Source organism: Siphateles boraxobius, unplaced genomic scaffold (assembly GCF_051911475.1).
Source record: "Siphateles boraxobius isolate OS27281-9 unplaced genomic scaffold, OSU_SipBor_1 31, whole genome shotgun sequence".
In the NCBI taxonomy this organism is placed as follows: Eukaryota; Metazoa; Chordata; class Actinopteri; order Cypriniformes; family Leuciscidae; genus Siphateles; species Siphateles boraxobius.
Window position 1 is genome coordinate 634,231 of NW_027508931.1, and position 26,666 is coordinate 660,896.

A 26,666-nucleotide genomic window follows, 5' to 3' on the forward strand; every position below is an offset into this window, starting at 1 on the left:
AGATTCCTCAGTACAGTACAGCCCAACTCTCACATTCAAATACCAAAGCACTGTGTCATTCCAAACCCTTACAAGCTGAACGAGTGCCAGTGCTTTCAAACAATGGCAAGGAACGGATGCTTCGGCCAGTCGCTTCATGCTGTTCTTCTCTCCTTCTCTTTTTTCTCTCTCCCTCCTTCTTTCCCTTGCTCCTTTACATAAACCCTTAATCTTTCAGCTTTCTCCTGAGTCAGCAGAGAAGCTCACAGCGGCAGGGCTCCTTTTCCTTCCCTTCTTTCTCCCGTTATGCCTGCTTTCTCACACTCTCTCCTAAGCTTTCAAAACTCACTGCTCCTCAAGAAAAGCCATTTTTAAAAACCTCAGATGGAGCCGATATATTCTGACGGCCTCTTTGTGAAGTGTTACGGCAATTATTATTGCCTCTTTTAAGAGGTTTTTAAGCTGATAGCCTACTTGTTCTGATCTGTTGCTACTTAAACAATGTTAAAAAGTTAAATAAAACATAAAGTATTAGATTGAAGTAAAAAAAAAAAACTAAGAAAAAAAAAGTTAAAAGTGTCTCTTGTGTTTCTTCTGTCCACCATAACTACACTTTCCCATTCACTCCAGATACATTACCCGAGGGCATTTAGCATAACCAACTTAAAGCATTCACACAACAACGAGAACAGCAAACACACTCACCAGATAATTCATTTTCAGCCCCGCTGTGTGAATCTCCGGGACTCCAGACAGCACTAAACTGCCTGAGATTTGACCCCCGATGAAAACTCCCTTGGACCGTCCAGCTCTTTGTCAAATCTCTCTGCGTCTCCGACGGGCAGAAAATCCGGGCAGCTCCTAACACATACTCCAATTCCGTGATGTCAGAGGGCAAGAATGAGACTGTCCCAAATACTTCTCTGTCTTGCTCGCTCTCTCGGTGTCCGTCCTGTGCTCTTTCTCTCCCTCCCTCTCTGGCAAAAGGAGGAGGGAAGAATGCATAGGGTAACCTGACACCCTCCCAGTTCCTTCTCAAACCTGACATTCCCTCTCCCTGCTGCTGATTGGCTGAGGTCTCTGTTCTTATGTTAATGAGCCTTACCCTCTTCCTCCCCCTGCCTGTGAGGAATGTTTAGTGAACCTCTCTGTGGACCTGAGAAAGACACAGACATTTGGTTTTTTGGCCATCCACTGTACCCTTCACACACAAACACACAACTTTGTCTAGACCTTTTCCTTCAGCCTCAAACATTCTGTTTTCCCTTTGCTGCTGATTTTGTTGCTCGTCCTTTTATTCTAGAAGTAAATCGCCTCACACAACTCTTCTCTACTTCCTCAGGAGACAAAAGGCTAAACTACATTGACATTTGCAGTGTTTTAAAATGTTTAACCTCTTATTTTTAGTATATATCTGACCTTAATTATTAAAGACCTATCGATTAAAAAAAGGAAGGACTGGGTAGATGGATCCTGACTGAGGGCATATATTGTTTTTTACTTAACGTATTACTGAAGTAAAACTCTGTTCTCTATTTATTTTCTATCTTCGTTTCAAATTAAATTAATCTTAATCATTTATGCTTGTAAAAATTATCGGGGGGGGGGGGGGGGGGACTTGACTATTTTTCTCATGAAAAAAACTATTAAATATATATATAAAATTAAAACTATAATAATAAATTAAAATATGATTCTGATTGCACATATATTTATTTAAAAATGAAATGACTCATGATAGTTAAGTAAATAAACTACGCTAATCCATTCGTGTCTGCTTTTGTGTTCACAATTCACTAGGATTTTCAAAGCATGACATCATTCTTTAATTCTCCCGTGAGGGACTGACCAGGTCAGGAGGTCAAATTGGGATCCACATTTAAATCAATGTGGTAAATAGGCAAAAGCTACATGTCCTAATGGACTGTCTTCTGCAATTTACAAATAACAGATAGAAATTCCAGTCCTCAGATGAAAGCAAGGCACAAAGTAAGACACCATTCCTTCCTAAAAGCTGGAGTGTAACAGAGGTGACAGAAGAGAGCCGCACTGTCCTTAAACTGCCATGACATTGTCAGCTGGTGCTGAGGTCAGGAGAGAGGTCAGTGAGGTAGGTGAATCCTTCCTCTCTGGAACCCTCCAAAACCTGATCTGTCCTGCCAGAGAATATTCTCTCATTTAGTATCACTTGTTGATAGATGATTTGATAGATGATCCTACGGAGAAAATTTACTTGGGATATATGCTTAAAAATTCTAAAGTGTGTCTTTTTTCAGTTTGGAGGATAAAAAAAGTGTTATACGGTTCAGAACGACATGAGGATAGGAGTAAATGATGATAAATTTTTTGATGAACTATCCCTTAAGGCCAAATCGAATAGACATTTCTGCAGTTGTCCCACTGTCAAAATCATTCCAGTCCACTTAAAATGTTCACTAGAATGCACTGTAAAAGTCATAAAAGCAACAAAAAGACATAGCAGCGCCATGGCAGTGAAAGCAAGGCTTTAAGGGGTTAGACTTGTTTTCAATGGCATAAATGGCATGTAAAAAGTTGTAAAAAACTAATTTTTAAAAAAGCAAATTATTATTTTTATTTTTTTCCATGTCGCTGCTGTGAATAAGGTCTATGCTCACAATTTTGTTTACTGGAAATAATAATGTTAATATAAAAAGAGACAGCTGTTTTTTTTTCTGTCACAAAAAATGACATTCTATAATGATATTCTTATGTAAATGTTGTTCCACGACGTTCCAAACCTGTATGACTTACTTGCTTCTATGGAACACAAAAGAAAATGTTTTGATTACGTTTTTTTTCACAAACAATAAATGTCAATTAGCTCCAAAGCCATATTGGGTCCCACCAACTTTCATTGTTAATGTATGGGAAAAAAATACTGATATATTATTCAGTTTTTTTTATTTTTTTTATAAATTATTACATTTTCTTTAATATCCATTATGTTCACTACTCAAAAGTTTGCGGTCAGTAAGATTTTTAAATGTTTCTGAAAGAAGTCTCCTCAAAAATACAGTAAAAACAGTAATATTGTGAAATATTACAATTTAAAATAATGATAAAAATGTAAGGAACAACTGAATAAATCTTAATATATTTTAAAATGCTGTTTATTCCTTTGATGATCAAGCTGATTTTTTTAGCATCATTACTCCAGTCTTCAGTGTCACGGTTCGGCAGATGAAGCAGACAGACGGAAGTAGATTGGAATGGTAGACAAGCTTTAATCCAACAAGCAGGTGAACAGAATGTAACAATGTGTTAACAAAGACATGCACACACGAAAAATAACCAACAAGGGACAGAACTTAACGGGAGAATATATACATATATACAGGGTAAACCAAGGAACTAACTAGACACAGGTGAATGAATGTTAACTAATCAGGGACTAACGAGAACAGGTGCGGACTAGACAGAACATAATTGTGACAACATGATCCTTCAGAAATCATTCTAATATGCTAATTTAGTGCTTAAAAATGTGAAAATGTGATACATCTTTTCAGGATTCTTTGATGAGTAGAAAGTTCAAAAGGACAGCATTTACTGAAATTCAGCTAATCGTTTATAACAGGATCTTTTCTTTTGTAATTGTAAAGATAAACTTTTGTCTTTGCAGTCATTTTGATCAATCGAATTTATCCTTGCTGAATAAAAACATTTATTTCTTTTCTTCTTTTTTATCTTACTGGCCTCAAAGTTTTGAACAGTAGTGTATGTATATAATCTTGCTTAAAAATAAAACATTGCAAGACAAGCACATATTCCATAATGGCACTGTAGTTTTTAATAGCTACAACAAAGACACAACGATGATATCAAACACCAGTGCTTTTAATGCCTGACCCTGTTAACCGTGTCACAGGTAATTGAGTCATCAGTGTCCCAATGTTTAGCGTATCAATTTTCGATTCACATTTTAGAGAGGCAGAGTGGGAATTGAGACACAGTCTCCCCCACCCCCACCCCCACCCCCACCCCATACCTAAATGACTACAATCCCCTGAAGCCCATGAATCTGAGGCCATGAATTACACTGCACAACTAGTGTCAAATCAGCAAGATTCTCCCTAATTGAAAGTGCAGAATGAATTCTAAGCCCTTATCTTCACGCAGTGGCTGTCTTCTCAAGCCACAAGGTGCCTTGTCTGGTCTCCATGACAATTGAGCAGCACTTCATCTCGCACTAAGGGGGGTCTGCTACGCAAGATGGATTTCGATGGTTGAAACAACATTTGCTCCTTCAAACGTTCTCTGGGATGTTCGTTATTTATTTCCGTCAGCTAAGCCTGAGTGACATCAGAGCTGTCATAGAAATTAGCAAGTGTGCATGGATTTTGTCATCATAGAGATTAGGCAATCACATCAGACATCATTTCAATTAGCGCCCCAACCCTTCTCGCTCTTCAGCTAATAAGCCCCCTCCGTCAGCGCCCACTAATCACAATCCTGTTATATATTAGAAAGAGGCGGGTGTTGGGCGATGCTCGTCTGGAGGTGAGAGGTCTAACTGCCTGTCACAAAGCACTCGAGTGGTGAAAATGAGACAATCTTTGCTGTTCGTAACAGACCGCTGCACCCTTTCGTTAAAAGATTGAAATCGTTCTGTATTAAATATTCAATGACTAGAATATGCATGACATCTTCTATATCTTAGCCTCCGTTGTAAAGTATAATGGCTCAGTGAAAGTGGAACAGTAGGTCCATTGTGTCCGAGCGGGCCGGTCTCAGTTTGGTCAGGCTGTCACACCTACGCACAATGTTGTTCAGCTGGAAGTGTTTCAGCTCTGGAGCTGTGACCGCTGCCCAGTGGCCTCTGTAAACCCCCGCGTGCCGTGCGTGTCATGAGATCCAGGGCGATCTGGCAAGAAAGGCTCAGCCCAAGTCGGATCGGACACGGGCGTCCCAGAACAGACCAAGCATTTAGAGATACAGATGAGGGTAATATAATATGAATATGGAAATCCCATTTCCCTCTGAACCAGCCCATGGTAATGTTTCTATTTTTTTTCTTCTCTCCAACACTGAACCATTCCAAGAAGTAAAACATCTCTGTTAGGTTTTCTCTACATCAGTCCTCTAAATTCCAGATGAATCTGCTGGAAAATTCTGGTGGGAAGGTGATCTAGGATATATCTCAAAATAAAAGGATGATTTATTTAATAAAGCCAAGCTTCAAGAATGAGTAGAATTTCAAACACTAGGTATGTAGGAATAGCACACTATATTATCTTAGGTTATACTATCTTGAATGCTTGACTCTGATTGGTTGACGAACGTTCCATGGTCTGTAATTATTTTCAGGGAAACGCACGGCTTAAGTAGTTCCAGGCAGGTCTTGACCACATTACAGTTTCACCTTGCCAAATGATTTCAGTTATTTCAAAGGTCTTTACAGCCTACAGAACCAAAACCCACAATGACACTGACCGAGCAAATAAATATGGGAAACAATAGGATAAAAACAACAAATTATTTCCAAGTTGTTAGCAACGGAGGCTTGGGATGAGATGCATAAGAAAGGACAAAAATCTGACAAACGTCTTGAATTACATCATCTGAACAATGTTTTGAGGTGTGGTAACCATAGTATAAGCTAAATAATTGACTATTATTAGAAAAAGAATGCACACCTGAGGTGTAACGGCCATTATCACCTCAGGCGTGCATTATTTTTCTAATAATTCAAAGGCTCGTCGTCAATTATTCCTTACTTTTTTTAGTATTATTACTACTAAATAAATTTATATTTACAGTAATAGTATTATTACTATTAAATATAAAATTATATAACATACACATGTATAACGTTTAACTTTTTGGTTTTGTATTCAATTATCCCTCACAAGTTTTCAGACATTGGTTGGAATTTTACCTTTACCATTTTTAATTGGTAGATGTCACACATTCCCATCTATTTCAATTAACCAACAGGTTGATTTTAAATGAACATGGTTTTAATTTTGTTTTTAAAGTAGCACCGACATTGGCCAATACAATAAGCCAATAATTGTAAGTTATGAACGATAACCGATAAATGTCCAATAAATTGTATACATTTGTTTTCTAAATGAATGAAAAAATAAATAAAAACAATAATTTTAAATGCTAAGTGAATTTAGACATCACAACATTATAATGTACAGTATGAAAAATAAATATTAATTTTGAGTTTTTAAATAATAAGTGAGTGTTCGATTATGGCAAAGGTTATTCTAATTTGTAAAAAAGTATATGAAAGTATATAAATTCTGGAAAATAAAAATGAAAACTAAAAAATGTATATTGTCCTATAACCAATATGATACTGAAAAGTTGTGCATTCCTCATTTAATAGAATATTTAACTTCAACTCCCATGAAGGGATTTTTTTTTAGAAGATCCAGGCTCTCCAATCAACAAGTGTTGCTTCCCTTCTCCAATAATCTGAACCCATCGATATCGTGACATGACCACAATATGGCAGTGACATTTGACATCTGTATGGCTTGTAATGATGAATGCTTTGAAAAGTCTGGCTAAAATAATCCCCAAGATCACTGTCAAAGTCAAGAGAAACATTCAAAGCATTTCCTGAGTCTGAATGAAGGCTGTATTGGGAGTGTAATTATTTGGTGCCACATCATCAAGAATTACTAAAGCAGCTCCTGAAAACAACAGCAGCGGCATCAGCATCCTGCCCATGATGCACCGCTCTAGTCTCTGCTCTGAGAAAAAAAACAATGCACATCCTTGTATTGAGACATCCGGCCCCCAAGCCAACAGCAATATTCATGCAGCTTTGAAGGACAAAGGAATAAAGAGTTCCTTTCTTTGTTGGGACTGTCAGGCCCGCTGCGCAGTCTGTCACCGAGATCTTTTAACTACTTATGACGAAGGAGAGAGAAAATCCTCAGCCACACATTGTGTTTTCACATGGAAACACACACTCACTCACACACACACACACACACACACACACACACACACACACACACACACACACACACACACACACACACACACACACACACACACACACACACTTGCTTAAAAGCAGAGGTGTAATTACACAAACTAACATGTACTACACAAAAAATGACAATGATTTGTCCTACAGGACACTGCAGCAGATGCAGTAACCGGCAGACAGGCAGCATTCCAACCCCCCTCTGGAGTGTTTTTGGTCCTCCCTTCTCTACAAACGGAGGATGAGGGCCTGTATTTGTACAAAACAGGAAAAAACAAGACCTAGCCCCTATGAAAATCAATCACAATCTAAATCACGGCCTGATTTTACACACTTAACACACAGCAGGAGTAACAAGAGTTGATCAGACCACTACCGAAATTTAATTTCCATAGATAATTATATTTGTTTATTTTCAGATTTGGTTTCTCATTATCAGTATTCTCTTATCAGTCATGGTAATACTTTAAGATGATTAAAAAACAGAAAGTGAATCAGTCTTCCTCTCTTTTAATCTAAAGTTGCAAGGATGAGACTTATGGGGTGTGCAAAGCAAGCAAAATAAGCACACACACACACACACACACACACACACACACACACACACACACACACACACACACACACACACACACACACACACACACACAGAACAACATCAGCAATAGACGACTAGCTCACTTTTCTCAGCCTCACTGCAATAAAATGATTAGCATTAATGTGGTAGGAAGTAAATGGCATTATGTAGAGTTGAGCATAATCAAGGAGTGCTGGGGATATTACTCACAATGTCTGTGTGTGTGTGTGTGTGTGTGTGTGTGTGTGTGTGTGTGTGTGTGTGTGTGTGTGTGTGTGTGTGTGTGTGTGTGTGTGTGTGTGTGTGTGTGTGTGTGTGTGTGTGTGTCTGTGTGTGTGTGTCTGTGTGTGTGTGTGTGTGTGTCTGTGTGTGTGTGTGTGTCTGTGTGTGTGTCTGTGTGTGTGCGTGTTTGCTTCACACAGTCTCAAAAATGCAGAGAGCCTTCCAATCATCACCTCCTTTATTCTCCCAACACACACACGCATATAAAAGGAGGGGAGAGATGGAGGAGAGCAATAAATGAACCTGGGCACCCGGCTGGTTAATTAGATAGTGCTGATTTGATTTTCATTTTAATCTGTTTTTTTTTATGCTCTCTTGTTTCTGGATCCCATTGAAAGGTGTGCTCTCTCCCAAATCCCTCTCTAAACAGAGCTTTATTGGCATGATTGGTAAAATTTACAATATTACCGAAGCGTATACAGTACGTACAGTAACAAAATAGGCAGCACAGAAAATAAATATGGTGCAGTAAACAAAGAGTTAAAGGACATAAAGGGGAAAACGGGGCAAGATAAAAAAAAACATGTTAATGAAACTAGAAAAAAGGAAAGAAAAGAAAAGAAAAAAGGAAAGAAAAATATTGATATTGTGTTAACATTTACAAAATTGCCGAAGTGTATACATTATGTACAGTAACAAAACAGACAGCACAGAAAATAAATATTATGTAGCAATATTAAAACAATAATAAAACAAAACAAAATATAATTAAAAGTAGAAAAGTAAAAAGAAAAAATACCTGAAATATATATATAATCAGTAATAAATCACAGCAAAAAATAATAATGTTCATCACACGTGTTTGTTGACAAGCTGAAACACAGTTAACTGTGTCTCCCTCTCCTCTGATTGACTTCTTTTTTCTTTTTTCTCTCTGAAAAGGAGAGACTCATCTCTGATGTTTTGATAATTTTTTCCCATTTTAGGAGAAAATCTACTTTTGTTTCGACTTCCGTATTTGGGATGTTTAGCACTGTTTTGTGTTTACATTTACCTAACAATCTAAATGAGAACATACCCTTGGCTTCTATTGTTTTTACATAAAGCTAACAGACTAACCCTTATCGGAACCTTTACAATACTCCAAAAAATAATTTTAAGAACATTATGTCCTTTATGAATCATTTTTGCCTTTGAGGACTGCTTTAAGGGCGTTTATGTGAGACTTATCAAACTTAGTCAACACACACACACTAATCCATAAATCTGGTGAGAACTGCAGCATTCTCAGCAGCTAGAGAGTGACTAAACTCTAAAACAACTATGAAAAGAGAGACCCATCTGATATGCATGGACACAGACATGCAAACACCAAAGAACTCCAAACAATCCTACAAGTCTCCTTCAGACGCCGGACACAGACGCAGTATTAGCCGGCCTCCCCTCCCCCTCACAGTGGAATGCAGGAATGTAGTGCTAACCCTAGCAGAACGCCACTCTCTCCGACCATCACTTCCAGGAAGGGGACCGTTTTCCCATGGGCCAGCTTTCTCCAAGTAGCCCATTCTGCTTGAACCTCACCTCAACCATACAACCGAAGTGAATAAGGGTCTCCACAACGACAGCTTTAATTATGTTCCTCCCGTTAAACTATCTGTCTGGAGGATTGTGAGGTAATACCCTTCCCAGGCATTAACGGTGTTATTACGCTCTGTTACAAATAGCTTCACTGTCTGAAAGGTTAATTATGAATCACTGCGATTTCCCACTTTCGGAAATGTGCTTCCTACAATAAAAAGCGCAGTTGTTACCAGAATGCGGCAGCTGTTTGAAGCTATCTGTGGGGAATGAGAAACGTTTGATATAAACTCAATTGCCTGATACACTGCTTCATTCGTTTATTTCTAGTCTACTGCATTTCACTGCATGTGTGTGAGTGTGTGTATAGCCCAGTGTATCCAAGCTTTGCTCTCTGCCCTTGAAAATGAACGAGTCAGTGTGAGAAACAGAGTCTCTGGGTCCCAGGTGTCTGGATAAGGCAATAAGCGGAGGTCTCGAGGAAATGTTGAGATAAGACCACCACAGCCAGAGCTGACAGGCCATCAGTAACTGCCATCTAATGTAATCTCATTACCAGTCTCTCTGCCATCCGACTCCCTTCTTATTTCATCTGATTAGTCTTCATGCCACTCTTTACTGTCAAATATAGATTTTCAATGATACATTGAGGTGTACTAGAGTGAAAAAGTCATGATATGAAATGGGTGGCCTTTTTTTAAGAACATTTTTAATTAAGATTATAAATACTCTATCACACAAAGAATGTCTTTCAGTTTTAATAAATCAAGCTAAATTAGATATTTATGGTGGAGATTAAGATTTTTTGAAAGAAGTCGCTTTCTCTGCTCACCAAATCTGCAGTTCTCTGATCAAAAACAGTAAAAACAGCAATAATGTGAAATGTAATTACAATTTAAAATAACTTTTCTATTTTAATATATTTTACATTTTTTCTGTGACGGCAGAGCTGAATTTTTAGCATCATTGCCTCAGTCTTTAGTGTCACATGATTCTTCGGAAATCATTCTAATATACTGATTTGGTGCTCAATAAATATTTCTTGTTATTTTTAATATTTAAACGGTTGTGCAGCTTAATATTTTTGTGGAAACTGTTATACATTTTTTTCAGGATGCATTGACGAATAGAAAGTTCAAAAGAACATTTTTTATTTAAAATAGAAACCTTTTGTAAAATGATAAATGTCTACTGTCACTTTGGATTGATTAAATGTACACTTGCTAAATAAAATATTTCTTTCTTTCAAAACAAATTTTACTGATCCTCACCTTTTGAACAAAAATGTGTATAAATATTTCAAAATAAATTATGTATTTAATAAGTTTACAATCATTAAAAAATAAATCACTTCATTAAATATTATGGACAAAAAATGAACATTATTATGGCATGACTCTTGTTCAAATGTATCCTTATAGTTTCTAGTTTGTATTCTTGTAACTTTGTTTTGTATACTGAGGAAAAAGATGGCTTGACATGCTGAAACAACTGATGGCTGAGCGAAACCACAGCAGCAAATAACTAATAATGAAAATAGCTTGAGATGAAGGGGGAGAGGTCAGAGTTCAGTTATGAGGTCTGAAATGCAGTCTCTGGTTTCTCTCAACTCCAAGTTCTGCAGTCTCTTCCATTCCATTCGCTGCCACATTCACTCCAATCTCAGATCCAGAGCCTTTTTACAATCTACGTTAAAAGCTTTTGAGTGACACACTGAGAAAAGTTACTTTACTAGTAAGTACAGTAGTGACCAAAAGTGATGTCCAGCCTAGGAATGTTTACCTTTTATTCAAATTATTAGTTTTTTTTTTTAAAGAATACTGCACAGTTGTGCTTTGAGTCAATAGTTTTATTTGTGATAAAGCTATGAACCATGCAATTTTGTGGACGTTTTTTTTTTTGTTTTTGTTTTTTTGCCAACCTGTAATTCCAACACATGCAAAAACAAAAGGGAACCAACAAAATATAAATAACTGATGATTATGGTTTGGTCAATTTTTGCTCTTTCTGTCAAGTCTGGGGATCGAACAGTGTGGACCCAATTGGCAGAGAATCACAAGAGGCAGGTTTAGGAGGAAAAAACAGGTAGTCTTTACTTAGTTTTCTTTCCTGAGCACGAACAAAGGATCCAGCATAAGTGCTGGGTTGAGCAAGATACAAATCCACACTGGATGATGCAGACAAAAGAGTCCAATAATATTAAACAAATATTTACCAGAGAAGCTGGTCAAAAGGTCTGAGCAAAAGTCTTCCAGGTTATACAAAATGGGAAAACACAAAAGCATAGGCTAGGCTAGAAAACTTCAAGACTGAGCAAAGATACAATCAAATGCAAGCCTTTAAATATACACCTGTTAACACACTAACTAGCTAGGCACAGGTGATTACATTGAACCAATAATGAGCAGTGGATTAAGAGGAAGAAGTGGAAGGTCTTGTGCTCTCAGGCTCCCTCTGCTGGACAGACCGTGGTGTGACAGGCCCCCCCCCCCCTTTACGGCCGGCTCCTGACGGCCCAGGATGGTCAGGATGCAAGCGGTGGAACGTCTTGATCAGGTCTGGGTCTAAGATGTGTCGTGCTGGCACCCAGGTACGTTCCTCAGGCCCATAACCTTGCCAGTCTACCAGGTAGTGAAAGCCACGGCGTCTTGAATCAAGTAACCTTTTCACTGTGTACGTGGGACCACCTTCTATACGAGGGGCGGGGGGGGGGTTCTGGAGGAGACAAAGGAGAGGTTCATACGGGTTTCAAATGAGAGACATGAAAAGTAGGTCTCACTCTTAAAGATCTCGGTAGGGCAAGCTGGTATGTAACAGGGTTGACCCGTCTGGTGATCTTGAACGGGCCAACAAATCTTGGGGCAAGTTTCTTGGACTCAACTTTTAATGGCAAGTCCTTAGCTGAGAGCCAGACTCTTTGTCCGATTCTGAAGTGTGGAGTTGCCCTCCTTCTCTTGTAGCGGGTGGAGTGCTTCCTCAAGGCTACGTGAGCCCTTTTCCATGTCCTTCTGCAGCGCTCGACAAATCTCTTAGCATTAGGGACTCCAACCTCTATCTCTTGGCTGAAGAACAATGGTGGCTCGAACCCGAATTGACACTTAAATGGAGATAGACCAGTGGAGGAACTGCGTAAGGTGTTGTGTGCCAGCTCTGCCCATAACAAGAAACGGCTCCAAGAGGATGGCTGATGGGACGTGAAGCAACGGAGATATTTCTCCAACTCCTGATTTATCCGTTCTGTTTGGACGTTTGACTGAGGGTGGAAACCTGAGGAGAGACTGACAGAAGAGCCAAACAGAGACCAGAATGCTTTCCAGTAACGAGACATAAACTGGGGTCCTCGATCAGAAACAGTGTCCACTGGAATTCCATGGATTCTTACCACATTCTAAAGAATAAGGTCAGCAGTCTCTTTGGCAGAAGGGAGTTTCAGTAACGGAATGAAGTGTGCGGACTTAGAGAAGCGGTCCACCACCACCAGTATACTAGTGTTACCTTCAGATGCTGGTAAACCAGTGATAAAATCCATGGAGATGTGAGACCAGGGACGTTGTGGGATAGGCAAGGGATGTAGAAGGCCAGCAGGGCGCTGATTAGAGGATTTCTGTTGAGCACAGACTGGGCAGGCTTGTACAAAAGATCGGACCGCTCGTGTCATCTCTGGCCACCAGAAGCGTCTCTGAATAAAATCCAACGTCCTCTCAGTTCCTGAATGTCCAGCCAGGGCAGAAGCATGACCCCACTGGAGGACTTCGGACCTTACTTCCTTGGGCACAAACAAGAATTCTGCAGGGACTTCATCAGGAATGTTTACACCCCGTAGAGCCTCACGCATTATGTTCTCGATAGATCGAAGAAACCGGTGCAAGAATGCAGTCTCTGGGGATGATGAACTCTGGAGAACGGTCTCTCTGGGAACAATCATACTGGCGTGACAAGGCATCGGCCTTAACATTCTTGGATCCAGGTCTATAAGAGATAACAAAATTAAAACGTGTGAAAAAGAGAGCCCACCTGGCCTGCCGGGGGTTAAGGGGCTTTGCCTGCTGTAGGTAGGACAGGTTTTTGTGATCTGTCCACACAATAAAAGGATGCTTAGCCCCCTCCAGCCGGTGGCGCCACTCTTCCAGTGCAAGTTTCACAGCAAGGAGCTCTCGATTGCCCACATCATAGTTTCTCTCAGCTGGCGCCAGGCATCTGGAAAAGAAAGAACACGGATTGACTCTGTTATCTGTGATAGGCCTTTGGGAGAGCACTGCCCCAACTCCCTCTTATGACGCGTCCACCTCCAAGATAAATGGCAGTTCAGGGTCTGGGTGTACCAGGATTGGGGCAGAAGAAAATAGTCCCTTTAACCTGTCGAACGCCTGCTCCGCCTCAGCAGTCCAGTGGATACGAGTGGGTGATCCCTTAGTAAGAGTGGAGATGGGTGCTGCAACAGTGCTGAAATTGCGAATAAACTTCCTATAGAAATTGTCAAAATCAAGAAATCTTTGTACCTGCTTTAGTGATCTGGGCTGGGGCCAGTTGGTGATGGCGGATACCTTCGTTGGTTCCATCTGGATGCCTTCTTGTGAGACAACATAGCCTAGGAATGAGACTTGGGGCACACGGAACTCACATTTTTCAAGTTTTACGAAAAGTTGATTCTCAAGACGCTTCCTCAGCACCTGTTGGACATGGTGAATGTGTTCCTGTAGAGAGTCTGTGAAAATCAGTATGTCGTCTAGATAGACAAACACAAAATGGTTCAACATCTCCCTCAAGACGTCATTGATGAAGGCTTGAAAAACTGATGGGGCATTAGCTAACCCAAAAGGCATGACTTGATATTCCCAGTGGCCAGTTGGGGTACTGAAGGCTGTCTTCCATTCGTCTCCCTCCTTTATGCGTACCAAGTTGTAAGCACTTCGCAGATCCAACTTTGAAAAGATCTTAGCTTTCTGGAGTAGTTCAAACGCCGAGCACATTAGTGGGAGAGGGTAACGATTCTTAACGGTCAATTTATTGAGCCCACGATAGTCTATACAGGGCCAAAGACTACCGTCTTTCTTGGGGACAAAAAAGAAACCAGCAATAGCTGGTGAAGATGACGGGCGAATAAAACCAGTACTCAAAGCATCCTAGATATATTCGTCATGGCCTTAGTCTCTGGGGCAGAGAGGGAATATAGGTGACCTCTAGGAGGGAGTGCGCCCGGAAGAAGGTCAATAGCACAATCCTATGGTCTATGAGGGGGTAGCTTAGTAGCACGTTGTTTGCTAAACACTTCTCTCAAGTCATAGTAATCAGGGGGCATGAGTGTTAGATCTTGTGGCTTATTCAAGGAACTGGCACTCAACTCCTCAATAGCCGCCAGAATTTCTTTATTCCCGACCACAGTGTAAGCAGGAGAGGTACAAGAATCCACGCACGCAGAGCCCCAACGGAGGAGGGATCCAGAGGTCCAGGAGAATTGAGGGTCGTGAAGCCGCAGCCAGGGGTAACCTAGAATAAGGGGTTCTCTGGAAGACTTAATCAGATAAAAAAATATTGTTTCATGATGGTTACAATCAATGGTCAAGTATAAAGGAACTGTTTTGAACTTGATTATTCCAGATCCTATTGGTCTGCCATCTAGGGCTTCAACCTTCCAGAATGAAGAGCAAGTCTTGTAAGGGATACACATTTTCTTAGCCAAATTAATGTCCAAAAAGTTATCTGCTGCACCTGAATCCACAAATGCTTTCAAAGTCACTGTCTTCTCCCTGGTGTCCCCCCAAGTAAGCGTAGCTGGCAGCAATAAACGGGAGTGAGGAGCGATAAACTAAGCAGTTCCACTCGCTAAGGTCCCCACTCCCCTTAGCGTGCTTTGGCTTTTAAAGCTAACTCGGGGCACGAAGAGCGCAAGTGGTTAGAGCCACCACAATAGAAACACAGACCTTCTCTCATGCGTATCTCTCTCTCCTTAGGAGAAATGCGGGCCCTACCAAGCTGCATAGGCTCTTCCTCCATCTGTTGAGTAGAATAGGAAACTTCTGGGGCATTGGGGGATGATAACATGGGCATGTCTCGGTCAGTGCTGTGTTCTCTTCTTCTTTCACGAATACGGTTATCAATTCGAACAGCCAAAGTTATGAGTTCCTCCAGACTTGTACCCCAATCTCTACTGGCTAATTCATCCTTAACCCCTTCAGAAAGGCCACGATGGAAGGTTGAAATGAGCGCCTCTGAATCCAACTTACTCTCAGATTATTTTAATTTCTTCTATGTAAAGCACTTTGAATTACCATTGTGTATGAAATGTGCTATATAAATAAACTTGCCTTGCCTTGCCTTGCCTCAGAAGCCAAAGTACGGAAATCAATGGTGAAGTCAGCCACAGATTGTTGCCCCTGTCGTAGGTCTAGTAGTCTCCTTGCTGCCTCACGGCCACTGCCTGGATGGTCAAACACTTGTTGAATAGTCTCTGTGAACAATTTTAGATCAAAGCAGATGGGGGACTGTTGTCTCCAAAGGGTTGAGGCCCAATCCAGTGCACGATCACTCAACAAGGAGATAATGTATGCAATCTTAGTCCTCTCAGAAGCAAAGGTGGCTGGTTGGAGTTCGAAGATGAGTGACACTTGAGTCAGGAAACCCTTGCAGGCACCAGGCCTCCCACCATAGCGCTGTGGGGTTGGAAACTTTGGTTATTAGGACATTGGTGCAGTTAATGGTGGGGTTTCTGGCACTGGTAGTACCACAGGTTCTCGAGGCAAGCATGCTTGTATTTGTCGCAGCGAGTCCCCAATCTGGTTCACAACGTCTGTCAGTCTCAGGAGCTGTGTCTCATGTGATCCAAGCAAAGCACCCTGTTTGCTGATGGCTCCGTGAATCTGCTCAGTATCTGCCAGGTCCATATCTTGTATGGCTCAGTCTTGCTGTCAAGTCTGGGGATCGAACAGTGTGGACCCAATTGGCAGATAATCACAAGAGGCAGGTTTAGGAGGAAAAAACAGGTAGTCTTTACTTAGTTTTCTTTCCTGAGCACGAACAAAAGATCCAGCACAAGTGCTGGGTTGAGCAAGATACAAATCCACACTGGATGATGCAGACAAAAGAGTCCAATAATATTAAACAAAGATTTACCAGAGAAGCTGGTCAAAAGGTCTGAGCAAAAGTCTTCCAGGTTAGACAAAATGGGACAACACAAAAGCATAGGCTAGGCTAGAAAACTTCAAGTCTGAGCAAAGATACAATCAAATGCAAGCCTTTAAATATACACCTGTTAACACACTAACTAGCTAGGCACAGGTGATTAAATTGAACTAATAATGAGCAGTGGATTAAGTGGAAGAAGTGGAAGGTCTTGTGCTCTCAGTCTCCCTCTGCTGGACAGACCGTGGTGTGACACTTTCCTGTGAGATTTGTTTTTCTAAGATTTTTTTGCATGGTAAAATAAAACCTGTAGCTGTAGAAGTGTTTTGTTCCTTTTCGTTCAGTCAAACAAGTTACGCCAGTGACTGACGTAACCTCTTCGTTCCGAGGGTTACATACGTAATTGAGAAGTTCTTCCCTCATATTCAAAATATTTTAAATATATATAAAATATTTTCCCCATATTTTGATGGTTTAATCGAATTTAGGCTCATTAAAAACAAATCTCCAAATCAATCACCTCTGGACTTCACTTTTGGCAACTACTGTTTTTATAGTGATAGATATCAGTCAAATGATTCACCCAATAAAATGTTTAGCTTTTCTTGCTTTTAAATTTTTAATTTTAGAAGTTTTGTGTAGATCTCATTTGCTATAATTAAAATGTGTAATCCTATATAATATACATAGGCATGATATTGACCATCAGCTCTCTAATTATTGGTATCATATCTATTGAAAACCTATATTGGTCATTTATCTGACAGGACAAAGCTACTCACGCAAATGGGCAATTCCCCTGGAACATCCTGTGATTAAGTGCTTTAAACTTCAAGGGAACAATGGGAGTTCACACCCCTATTGCAGAGTTTGGTCCTCCAACCTCCTTGTTATCAACCCTGAGCTTTAACCGATACACCACCCAATAACTTACACAAAGTAGACACTGATGAGGCTCCAGCGAGAACAGAGCCATGCATGAGCGCATTTAAATATCACTCCTGGATCTCAATTCTCAGAACATGAATCTGTGTGTCAGTGTCTTTAAAACAGAGATTATGAAAGTGTTTCATGCTTCAAACTCCATTAGACAGCAGCATCATGTAATACATGGACAGTCATGTCAGTCCCGCTGCAGTGCAGTGGTGCTTATAGAGTTCAGGCAGGTCAGATGAAATTATTAACTCCACTGACCCACAGATAAACATCACATTGATCTGTGTGAGAGACTGGAGAGCAAGGCTCTCGGTCTCCACTAACTAACACACCTCATTTAGCCCACAGGAGGAGAGGGCAAACGTTCACGGAGACGGACAGATTTTTTTGAGACACCGTGATGTCTGGGTCTCAAGGGTTGCAGTATTGTCGGTGGGTTAGGGCAGTGCCAGGGTCGGGTGTTCTGACCTCTCTCCTCCCAGCCGGCCACTGGGCACATCCATTACCCCAGCTGAAGTACAGTGCAGTGTGGGGTCGCTGACCCCTGCGCACGCTGGTGAAATAAAACACCCATTTATCAAGGGGTCTGGAATGTGACTGAGAAATTAGAGGGGGACAGTGGGTGACGGGGCAAAGCCAAATATCACTCAAATACCATGCATTTTACAACAGAGCAAGCAATTTTGCATGAGAGAAAGAGAACTGTTGGATAACAGGATGCGCTCTTGTTCTCTCATGACGACATCGAGCAGAGAGGTCAGAGGTCGCAACGCGCTCTTGTGTGTTTGAGCTGGCTCAGTGTCAGACTATTAGGCACATACATTCTAAAGCAGCATTTACCCCAATAGACCCATCAGTAAAAAGTTGTAATTTCTGTTTTATGTTCACAAAATAAAGAGCTTTCCAAGTACACCCAGGTACAAACCTCTGCTTGTAAATCCCTCCAAAATGTATGTGGGTATTTCGAAGTGTAGATATAATGGCCTTTAATGAGCAGATCAGAATCTGTGTTGCTCTGCAAAGCTCTGTGTGCCATTAACGCCTCATATAGAGATCATTTCAGAGACCCATCACTTCCTGATGTGGCTCCTATTCTAATGCTGCCTGGAGCGCTGGAAATAAAGGCCTGACCAGCGGCTAATAACTCATTACAGACCCGCTGAGCTGGTGGTTAGATAAATGGAGAGGGGAAAACAAACATGCCATTCAGCTTTGTGCCAAAGCATGCATACACATAAACACACACTCTGCTCTCCAATTTGGTACAGTTATGCCTCCGTTTGACCTTGAGAGTGCCAGGGCTTCAGTCTAAAAATAGAAGAGGCCAAATAAACATATTTCATACAGCTTTCACGCCCTGTTTAGACATGAGATCAGACTGTGAAGAGCAACGATCATGCAGACATGATTTCTGATTTTGTTGTTAATGAGAGTTATGTGCGATGTGCCAAATTCATCGGTCAGCAGGAGGCGCCACTGCTGCCTTGAGTTTCTCTCCTTACCAGCGGCTCTGCAGGAAGGAGGTGATGCTCTAGATGAGTTCCAGATCCTGCAGATGAGGGCTTCAGCGTTCTAGATCCTATCTATCAAAGAGCAGTGAGACAGAGATAAATGATCACACTGATCTGGAGGAACAAGGACACTATAATGGGCTAGTGAACTTTGACATGGAGATTTGCTTCTTTTTTTTTTTTACACACAGTAATTTGCAGAAAAGACACACACACACACACACACACACACACACACACACACACACACACACACAGACATGCACATTAATAATTCTTTATATTAATGCATCTCATTCCAAATCTGAAAATCTGGAAAATAAAAACTTGCGTAATTAATGTCTTATGAGGGTTTGAACTACAGCCCTATGAAGCATGTGAATTAGTCTATAATAGCATACAAATATTAAATTATTGATTTGTAGTCATTTATAATATTCAAGTGCAAAAATACACAAAATACGCATTCATTTACAAACGAAATCTTTCAAAACTTTATAAATATATTTTGATCAATTTAATGCAAATTCTTACTGACCCCAAACTTTTGAATACAAATATATACGTTTAAGAGAGTATAGGGAGATCAACTAATATTCACACTCTATTCTCAGATCATGTTCTCTGATGAACTAAATCATAAGGTACCCACGCAAAAACGCTGCTTGAACCACAAATCTTTACCACGTCTGTAGCTGTTACTGAATTTTGATCAGTGTTAAAGGTTTTCATATACAGTATAATCAAGTCACATAATTATTATGTTTTATGATTGACTATTTCGGTCACTTGTGGGTCCTCATGCCCATCCTTAATACACACACAAATGCGAATGCATGCATACATATAGTACACACTACTAGCTGCACACAGTGCAAGAACACATCAAGACTTCATGGAGAATGATCTGTTTAAGCAGTGAAGAATGCCCTGCTGATGGGCCTCTAATTCCAGTTTCATTTAGAGAGGGAGTTTTCTTACAGCCAGGGCCTCGATTAGAGGGGTAACGGCCCGTAAACAGAGAGAGAAAGAAAAGCCGAGAGAGAAAGGGATGGGAAATTAAGATAAATCAGCTGGAAAGAAGACTGTTCAGAAAGAAGAGAAGGATCAGAAGATGTCACTGGTGGTTAATTGTCAAGTATCTATATTCATCAATATAAAAACAGCACCATTCTCTAAAAGACTTCACTGCAAACAAAAGCAAACAGATCCACAGCAGCCATGTGCAACCAGCAGCTGTTAGATCCATCTCTCTCGCTATCCCACACTCCATGCTGCACCTACCTCGGCTGAAGCCCCCTGCAGACAGTCAAACATTTTACAGAACACCTGGAAGGGGAGGGGAGGAGTTGAGACGTCCGCTCATACAAACAACACATCAACCTTAATATGACAGCTAGCAACACAGAACATCAGACTTCATCACAGGCTCAAGATAACCATGTTTGGAGGAGTATCTCACTCTGCAACATTTTATTTACAATGTAGTACGGCCTCAAGTGCCATAGTACTTTTGTACAGTTTATTAAAAAAATAAATTTTTAAAAAAAAAACAAATAATGCCTTGTGTTTGAAAACGTGGAAAAACCTGATCATTTCAAATAAATGTAAATTTCTCAGCCTTTTTTTTTTATTGACCTCATAACTTGATCTAAAATGACTGACTTCTTTCTGGTGACATATGCCGGACTCAATCGTTTAGTCCGCCCCTCCACGTTCCACCTCAAGCTCATATTCAGATCTGCCTCCATTTCCATTTACATCTCAAAACCTAGTTAACAACCGTCGGATATAAGTCCCCGCTCTATATTTTTCCTTTCCCAATAATCTGTTATACTCAGATATACGTCACAATCTGGAAGAAAATATTTTTTTGCAACTGCAACTTGAGATTATTGACATTTACATTTCTAAATTAACCTTTCTTTTCGTTAGAATTTTTATCCTTTCTATCAACTGTCAAAATCCTTGCACAGGATTATCATAGACAGCGAAGGATACAGTAAATGCTGCATTGTCTGCAGGAAGTTACATAAACATCAGATGTGGACATGCCAGCTATTGGAAACTATATTGTGTACTCTAGTGCAACTGGACATCCAGGACTGAAAGTTTACAGAATTGTGGGTATGCATGGCTAGTTCTACTAAACGCTGTAAATCTTAGAAGGCTTTTTGACTCAAATCATCTGCTGTGGAGTAATAATGAGGATGCTCTCGTAAAACGGCATTCATATGCAAATATATTCGGCGCGTATCCACATACGCGTGCAAGCGTGCGCTCAAAGGCTTCCCTGCCGCCCATGGCTCATTCCTGACCTGTTGAATCCTGTTCTGGCCCACTGGAGACACGCTTCGCTCAATCTAACAATTATTATGTGTTTCTATGACAAAACACTCCACATTCCACTTTTTTTTCTCTCTGCTCTGGTGTTATCTTACTTGGGAAATACAAGTTTGCATGAAACATACACCCTTTAGCAATAGGGTAGTAGTCATAGATGTACTGTAAGTATGCTGCTCAGGGTGGTTCCTGTGCTTTCCATGTTTTCATGTATGCACGGAGTACCTGTCTCTGATTGAGGTCGCCGTGGAAACAGGGCAACGGTCCAATGTGGCTCCTGCCCGTACAGGTAAAATGCGATGTGGCTTTGATGAATCAACCTGTTGTTTACACAGCTGCACATTCTTTCTCTCACTCTTTCCTCGATAACTCGAAACAATGTAATCACACAGATGATCATGTACATTTTAAAAGTTTGCCAAATTACAACATAAGGAGTAGCCTACAGACAAACTGAAATTTCGGAAAAAAAAAATTCTAGATACGTAGTTTTTTTTGTTTTTTCACTGAAATAGAGAAAACTGGCTAAAACATTGACAACTGAAGATGTGCTGTTAAAGGTGCAGTGTGTGATTTTTAGCGACATCTAGCGGTTCGGCTGCGGGTTGCACTAAGGGCTCAGCCCACTGCTCACCCCTCCCTTTTGAAGAAGCTACGGTGGCTAAAACGGGACAAACATATCGTCGTCTGAGACAGCAGAGAATAGCCAGAGTAAGCCAAGAGTGTGTAACATTGTCACTGTTTCTTTACCACAGTCCATTATAAACCACATCATGGATAAAGTTTACAAAGCCGTCAGGTGAGGATCAAGGGTCTTAATATATAATATAATAATAATAGTAATCAGCTGATTGTCTCACAAACGTAACCAGCACATTTCCCCCCACATAGCAAACTCATAATACAGCGAGGGAGAAGAACCACATGAAACTATGCAACTATATATTTTTTCTAACAGGGTAGTAAAAGTTTAGCTGGCTAAATATTGGCTGAGCTGGTTAAAGCGTAAAGCCTTGTTCAAACTCGACGCGTCCAAATGAGCCCGAAGGTGCGCGCGGCAAAAATGGCATGATTGTAACAGCGAGCGTGCCTCCGCATCCCCTAGACACCATTTACTACACAAAATAGGCTTTTTTTCTCTGATTTTGAAAACTCTTTGCGATCGACTTAAAATGCTTCCAAGATCGACTTGTCGACCGCGATCGAATGGTTGGTGATTCCTGTAACGTTGTTTTACGGTCAATGACAAGAGTACTAATCAGCTCTCACAAACGTAACCAGCACATTTATCCCCACATAGCAAAGCCATAACACAGCGACGGAGAACTAAGTTACATGAAACAATCCAACTAGATAGTTTACACCACTTACAAGGGAAAAGTCACTACTCACGGTGTTTATGGCTAGCTTCTAGCTTTCTGCTGCTTCTCTTTCAAGGTAGTGACGAAACGCACTCTGTAGCGCTGTTTCTTCGCGTTCGGCTACGGTAGAAACATGACGTCACAATATGTCGACCTTCATAGAAGGGGGAGCCCGCGGTTATGTACATATAAATGTCTCATTCTAAGGTAATAAAAACATTACAGTTTATTAAGTAAGTTCTTTATACACCACTGAAAACATAGTTATGGATGTCATATTGCATTTCTGTTAATAGATACTCAAAATCTTTACACATTGCACCTAAATGCCAAAAACTAAGGCCGTTTACACCTGGTATTTTCTGTCGATCGGATCACAAGTACATGAGGGAGAAATTTCCAGTTTACACCTTGTGTTTTAATCCATCTCTTTTATCCACTTTCTACCACTTCTGTCCTGATATATGGGGTTTTTTTTCAGATATTTCGATCCAGTGGACCAATTTCAACTTTATGCAAATGAGAAGCGATTTTCGCGAGCGACAACCAATAGGAAAGAAGACTTTCAGTGGAGCTCAGGTCACCGTCTCGAGTGCAGGCAAGACAGAAGAGTTCGAGGGCGATTTTCCTGTTTTATATGAGTTGACTGTAAACACATACATGGATATAATAAAATGATGCACAAAAAGCAACTGTCGACAGTCTCAGTGAGTTTAATTCATACATTTATAGTTCGAGTGTTGTAATTTTGTGATGCAAGTTTAGCACGGCTGGAGTTCATTTTATAGTTCCCCCTGCAGTATGTTGACTATTAGGGACAAGAAAATTGATTATTTGTCAAATTCGAATGACGTTTTAGTAATTTATGTCAGTATGAGCGAGTTTTATTTCTTGATTGATCGACCGTTAATCTAGTAAATGATTTACTTTTAATTCATTTAAACCTAATTCATAGTCAAATTAAAATGATATAGTTGTATATATCACTTGTGGTGGTATTTTATATAGATATGGCGACCAATAACATTAGAGGGACAGCACTACGAACACCCACAAGCGACTCGCAGTACAGAGACTAGCGACATACAGTGACAAAGTCGCTGGTGGTGTGAACGGGGCATTAGGTCAGTAGGCGGAGAGTAGGCGGTCTTTTGGGGCTGTTAAAACGCATTCGATTACATGAGAGTTTACACTACAAAAGCATTCCGGTCAAATGCGCTTTCAACTATCTCTGGAAGTGGTCGAAAGTGGACAAGCTCAAAACGTTTTAGACCCCATTTACACTTTTATTTATCATCGTCCACTTGTGATCCGATCAACAAAAAAGCATCTTAATACCAGGTGTAAACAGGGCCTAACTTAAAATATTATGTAAAATAAGTATCAAATATATTGAAATATATAAAATACATATATTGAATAATGTAAGAAATATATTTAAAACATGTAAATAATAATTAAAAATGACGAACATAAAATAATACAATTAAATATAGTTATTCCAACTGACGGCTATTTCAGTAAAATTTTAAATATTACTGTAAAGTATGATAAAATATGTTTTAAAACTTTTCCAATTTAATTATAAAAAAAAATGTTTAAATGTATACAAGACTAACACAAACAGCTGCCATTTTGAGCTTTATCCATTTTACAGCTCCTTCCCCCTTCACTGCCTACAAGTCCAACATCAAACACACACATGTACGCACACAAACACCACGCTGAGCCTGTACAGCTGATGATGTCATCAGCCTCAAGCCACGCTCACACATCATCAGTGCGTGTCAGGCTCCATCCAACAACGAGAGAGCGCACGTCACTAGAGACCATGGGAGGGAAATGACAAGACAGGACAGAGGAAAGGATAAAAAGGTTGACACGATAGACAGATTATGGCTCGAGAACAAATTAGTGTGATGTTTTACAATCTGTCGTACGATATGCATAATCTAAATAGCTGCAGAATTACTGTGTCCCACTTCTGCTGAATGCGAGTAAGATCCCATAGGACTGTCTTTGACTCAGAAAGGCGATATTAAAAGCAACATATACGAAATTCCAGTCAAGTCATTTACTTGGACAAGTCTAACAGAATGTCACTTGAATGATAATCTTGCAACACAAATCAGGGTTGAAAATTTACAATCAAATTATTTAATAGCAAATTATAGTAATTTTTCTTTCTATTTTTAGTAAGGCATATTGCAATATCCTTCGTCCATGATGGACAAATACAATTGTAAAAATATTTAGAATGACTACTATATAGGCATTTGAATGATGGAGATGGTATGGACAAATATATTCAGAATATATTATTATACATTTTTATGTTTTATTATAAATAACATAAAATATAAAATTAAATAAAACATTAGGAAATCTATTTATTTTATATTATCTGTGTATATGCATACTACTATTCTAAAGTTTGGGGTCAGTAATAAATTTATATTTTTATTCAGCAAAGATGCATTAAATTGATCAAAAGTTACTTAATATAAATTGTAATCATATTTTACATAATAAAGAGACTTCTTTCAAAAACATAAAAAATCTTACTGACCTCAACGATATGTTACATATGAAATTCAATTGTTACAAACACACATAATTTAAATGTACAGTTGTGCCAGTACACACTAGAAAGACATCAAGTATGTCATGTAAATCTCCCCTATATCAGCTTGACTAGTTGTTCGGATAATCCAATGGCTAGATGAAAACTTGAAAACTTAGTTCTGTACGTCCCTAAGTTTAACACCTACAAAATGTACTAATTGCCATTTCGTTTCTTTATACATCATGTTGAGTCTTTGACCATGGAATGTTTTAACTTCGGAATTTTACGAGTCAGTATCCCACATCTAAAATTTTAATGAAACCAAAGTCCCTTTAAGACTTTTCATTTCACTCAGCGGCCATCTTTGAAACGCCTCTTGGGCATTTAAGAGCAGCTGCTAACTTTTTGAATAGGGAAACATCAAATTCTCCTAAACTGTTCACCAAGCTTACGATTAAATGTCATATTTGAAATCACCAATGAAATCTGACAACAACTGTCTCATAAATTTTGTTTCTAAACGTTCGAATCATGACAGAAAATGGCATTTTTCAGGCTGGATCAAGCTAATGCGCATGCACAGTGGAAGTGCGCGTCTGACAGACTTCGCAGTGTCACCTGCAGTGACATGATGACTTTACCAAACGGCAATTGGCTCTTATTTAGAAGGCGGGACTTATTCAGCCATATTGACCGTTGCAATTTTCCCCATTCAAAACAATACATGTGACGCGCCTTGTGTAATTCTACATAGCAATACTTTAACTACTCGATTCAATCTGCAAAATTCCTGCACATCCACACTGACACTGGCCTACGGGTCAGAGTCTGTTTCCGTGGTTACTAGCCCCAAAGGACAGCACAAGAGGAGAGGAGAGTAGCAGTGAAGGGAGTGGAGACGGATCAGACTCCTCCAGTTCTTCTGATAAGAGACTCTGAGCAGCGAGTTTGACATTCTCCTACCACCATCCATCAGCTCAGGTCACACAACGCTGATCCTGCATGTGTCCTCACCTCTGACCCCGCTCATCACTCACGCTAACACAACGTTTATCTGTGCCACACACGGCTCTCCTGAAACACATTCAACCTGATGCCTCATACCAAAGCTTTTCATTTTCAGAGGATAATGCTTTAAAGTACTTTATCAGGCTGCTGAACTGATGGAAGGGGCGCAGAGAGGAGCACTGTTCTTTGTGGGGAATAAATGGCTGATCATGCTGCCAAAAACAGGTAGGTAAACATGTCTACTCAGCAGCAGGGTATACATTTCAGACCACTTCAATTAACATCCACAGGAAGAGGGGGAAGGGGGGGTCGAGAAGATGGATGAAGACAATGAGGGATAGCAGACATAGATAAAGACCACTAATGATTCATAAGAGGGCAAACTGAGAGATAGGGCTACATGTTTTTACAATTTAAATAACTGTTTTCTATTATTCCTGGAATGGCAAAGCTGAATTTTCAGTCTTCAGGATCTCATGATCCGTCAGAAATC

At 40.0% G+C, this 26,666-nt stretch overlaps 1 protein-coding gene across 6 annotated transcripts in view; it reads right to left on the minus strand.

Annotated features, from left to right (window-relative positions):
- bcar1 (BCAR1 scaffold protein, Cas family member) overlaps positions 1–26,666 on the minus strand; it is a 106,626-nt gene that overhangs the window by 52,165 nt on the left and 27,795 nt on the right. For 2 of the 6 annotated variants that reach the window (XM_077248804.1, XM_077248803.1), the window contains 2 exons: positions 20,180–20,224; positions 18,887–18,967 (listed from right to left, as the gene is read on the minus strand). The exons of 2 other annotated variants lie outside the window; for them this stretch is intronic. In XM_077248804.1, the coding sequence (XP_077104919.1) occupies positions 18,887–18,967; positions 20,180–20,224 (126 nt within the window). Of the gene's footprint in view, positions 1–684; positions 1,136–18,886; positions 18,968–20,179; positions 20,225–26,666 lie in introns of those variants that run through there. 2 more of the 6 variants (XM_077248805.1, XM_077248806.1) reach the window with 2 other exon arrangements.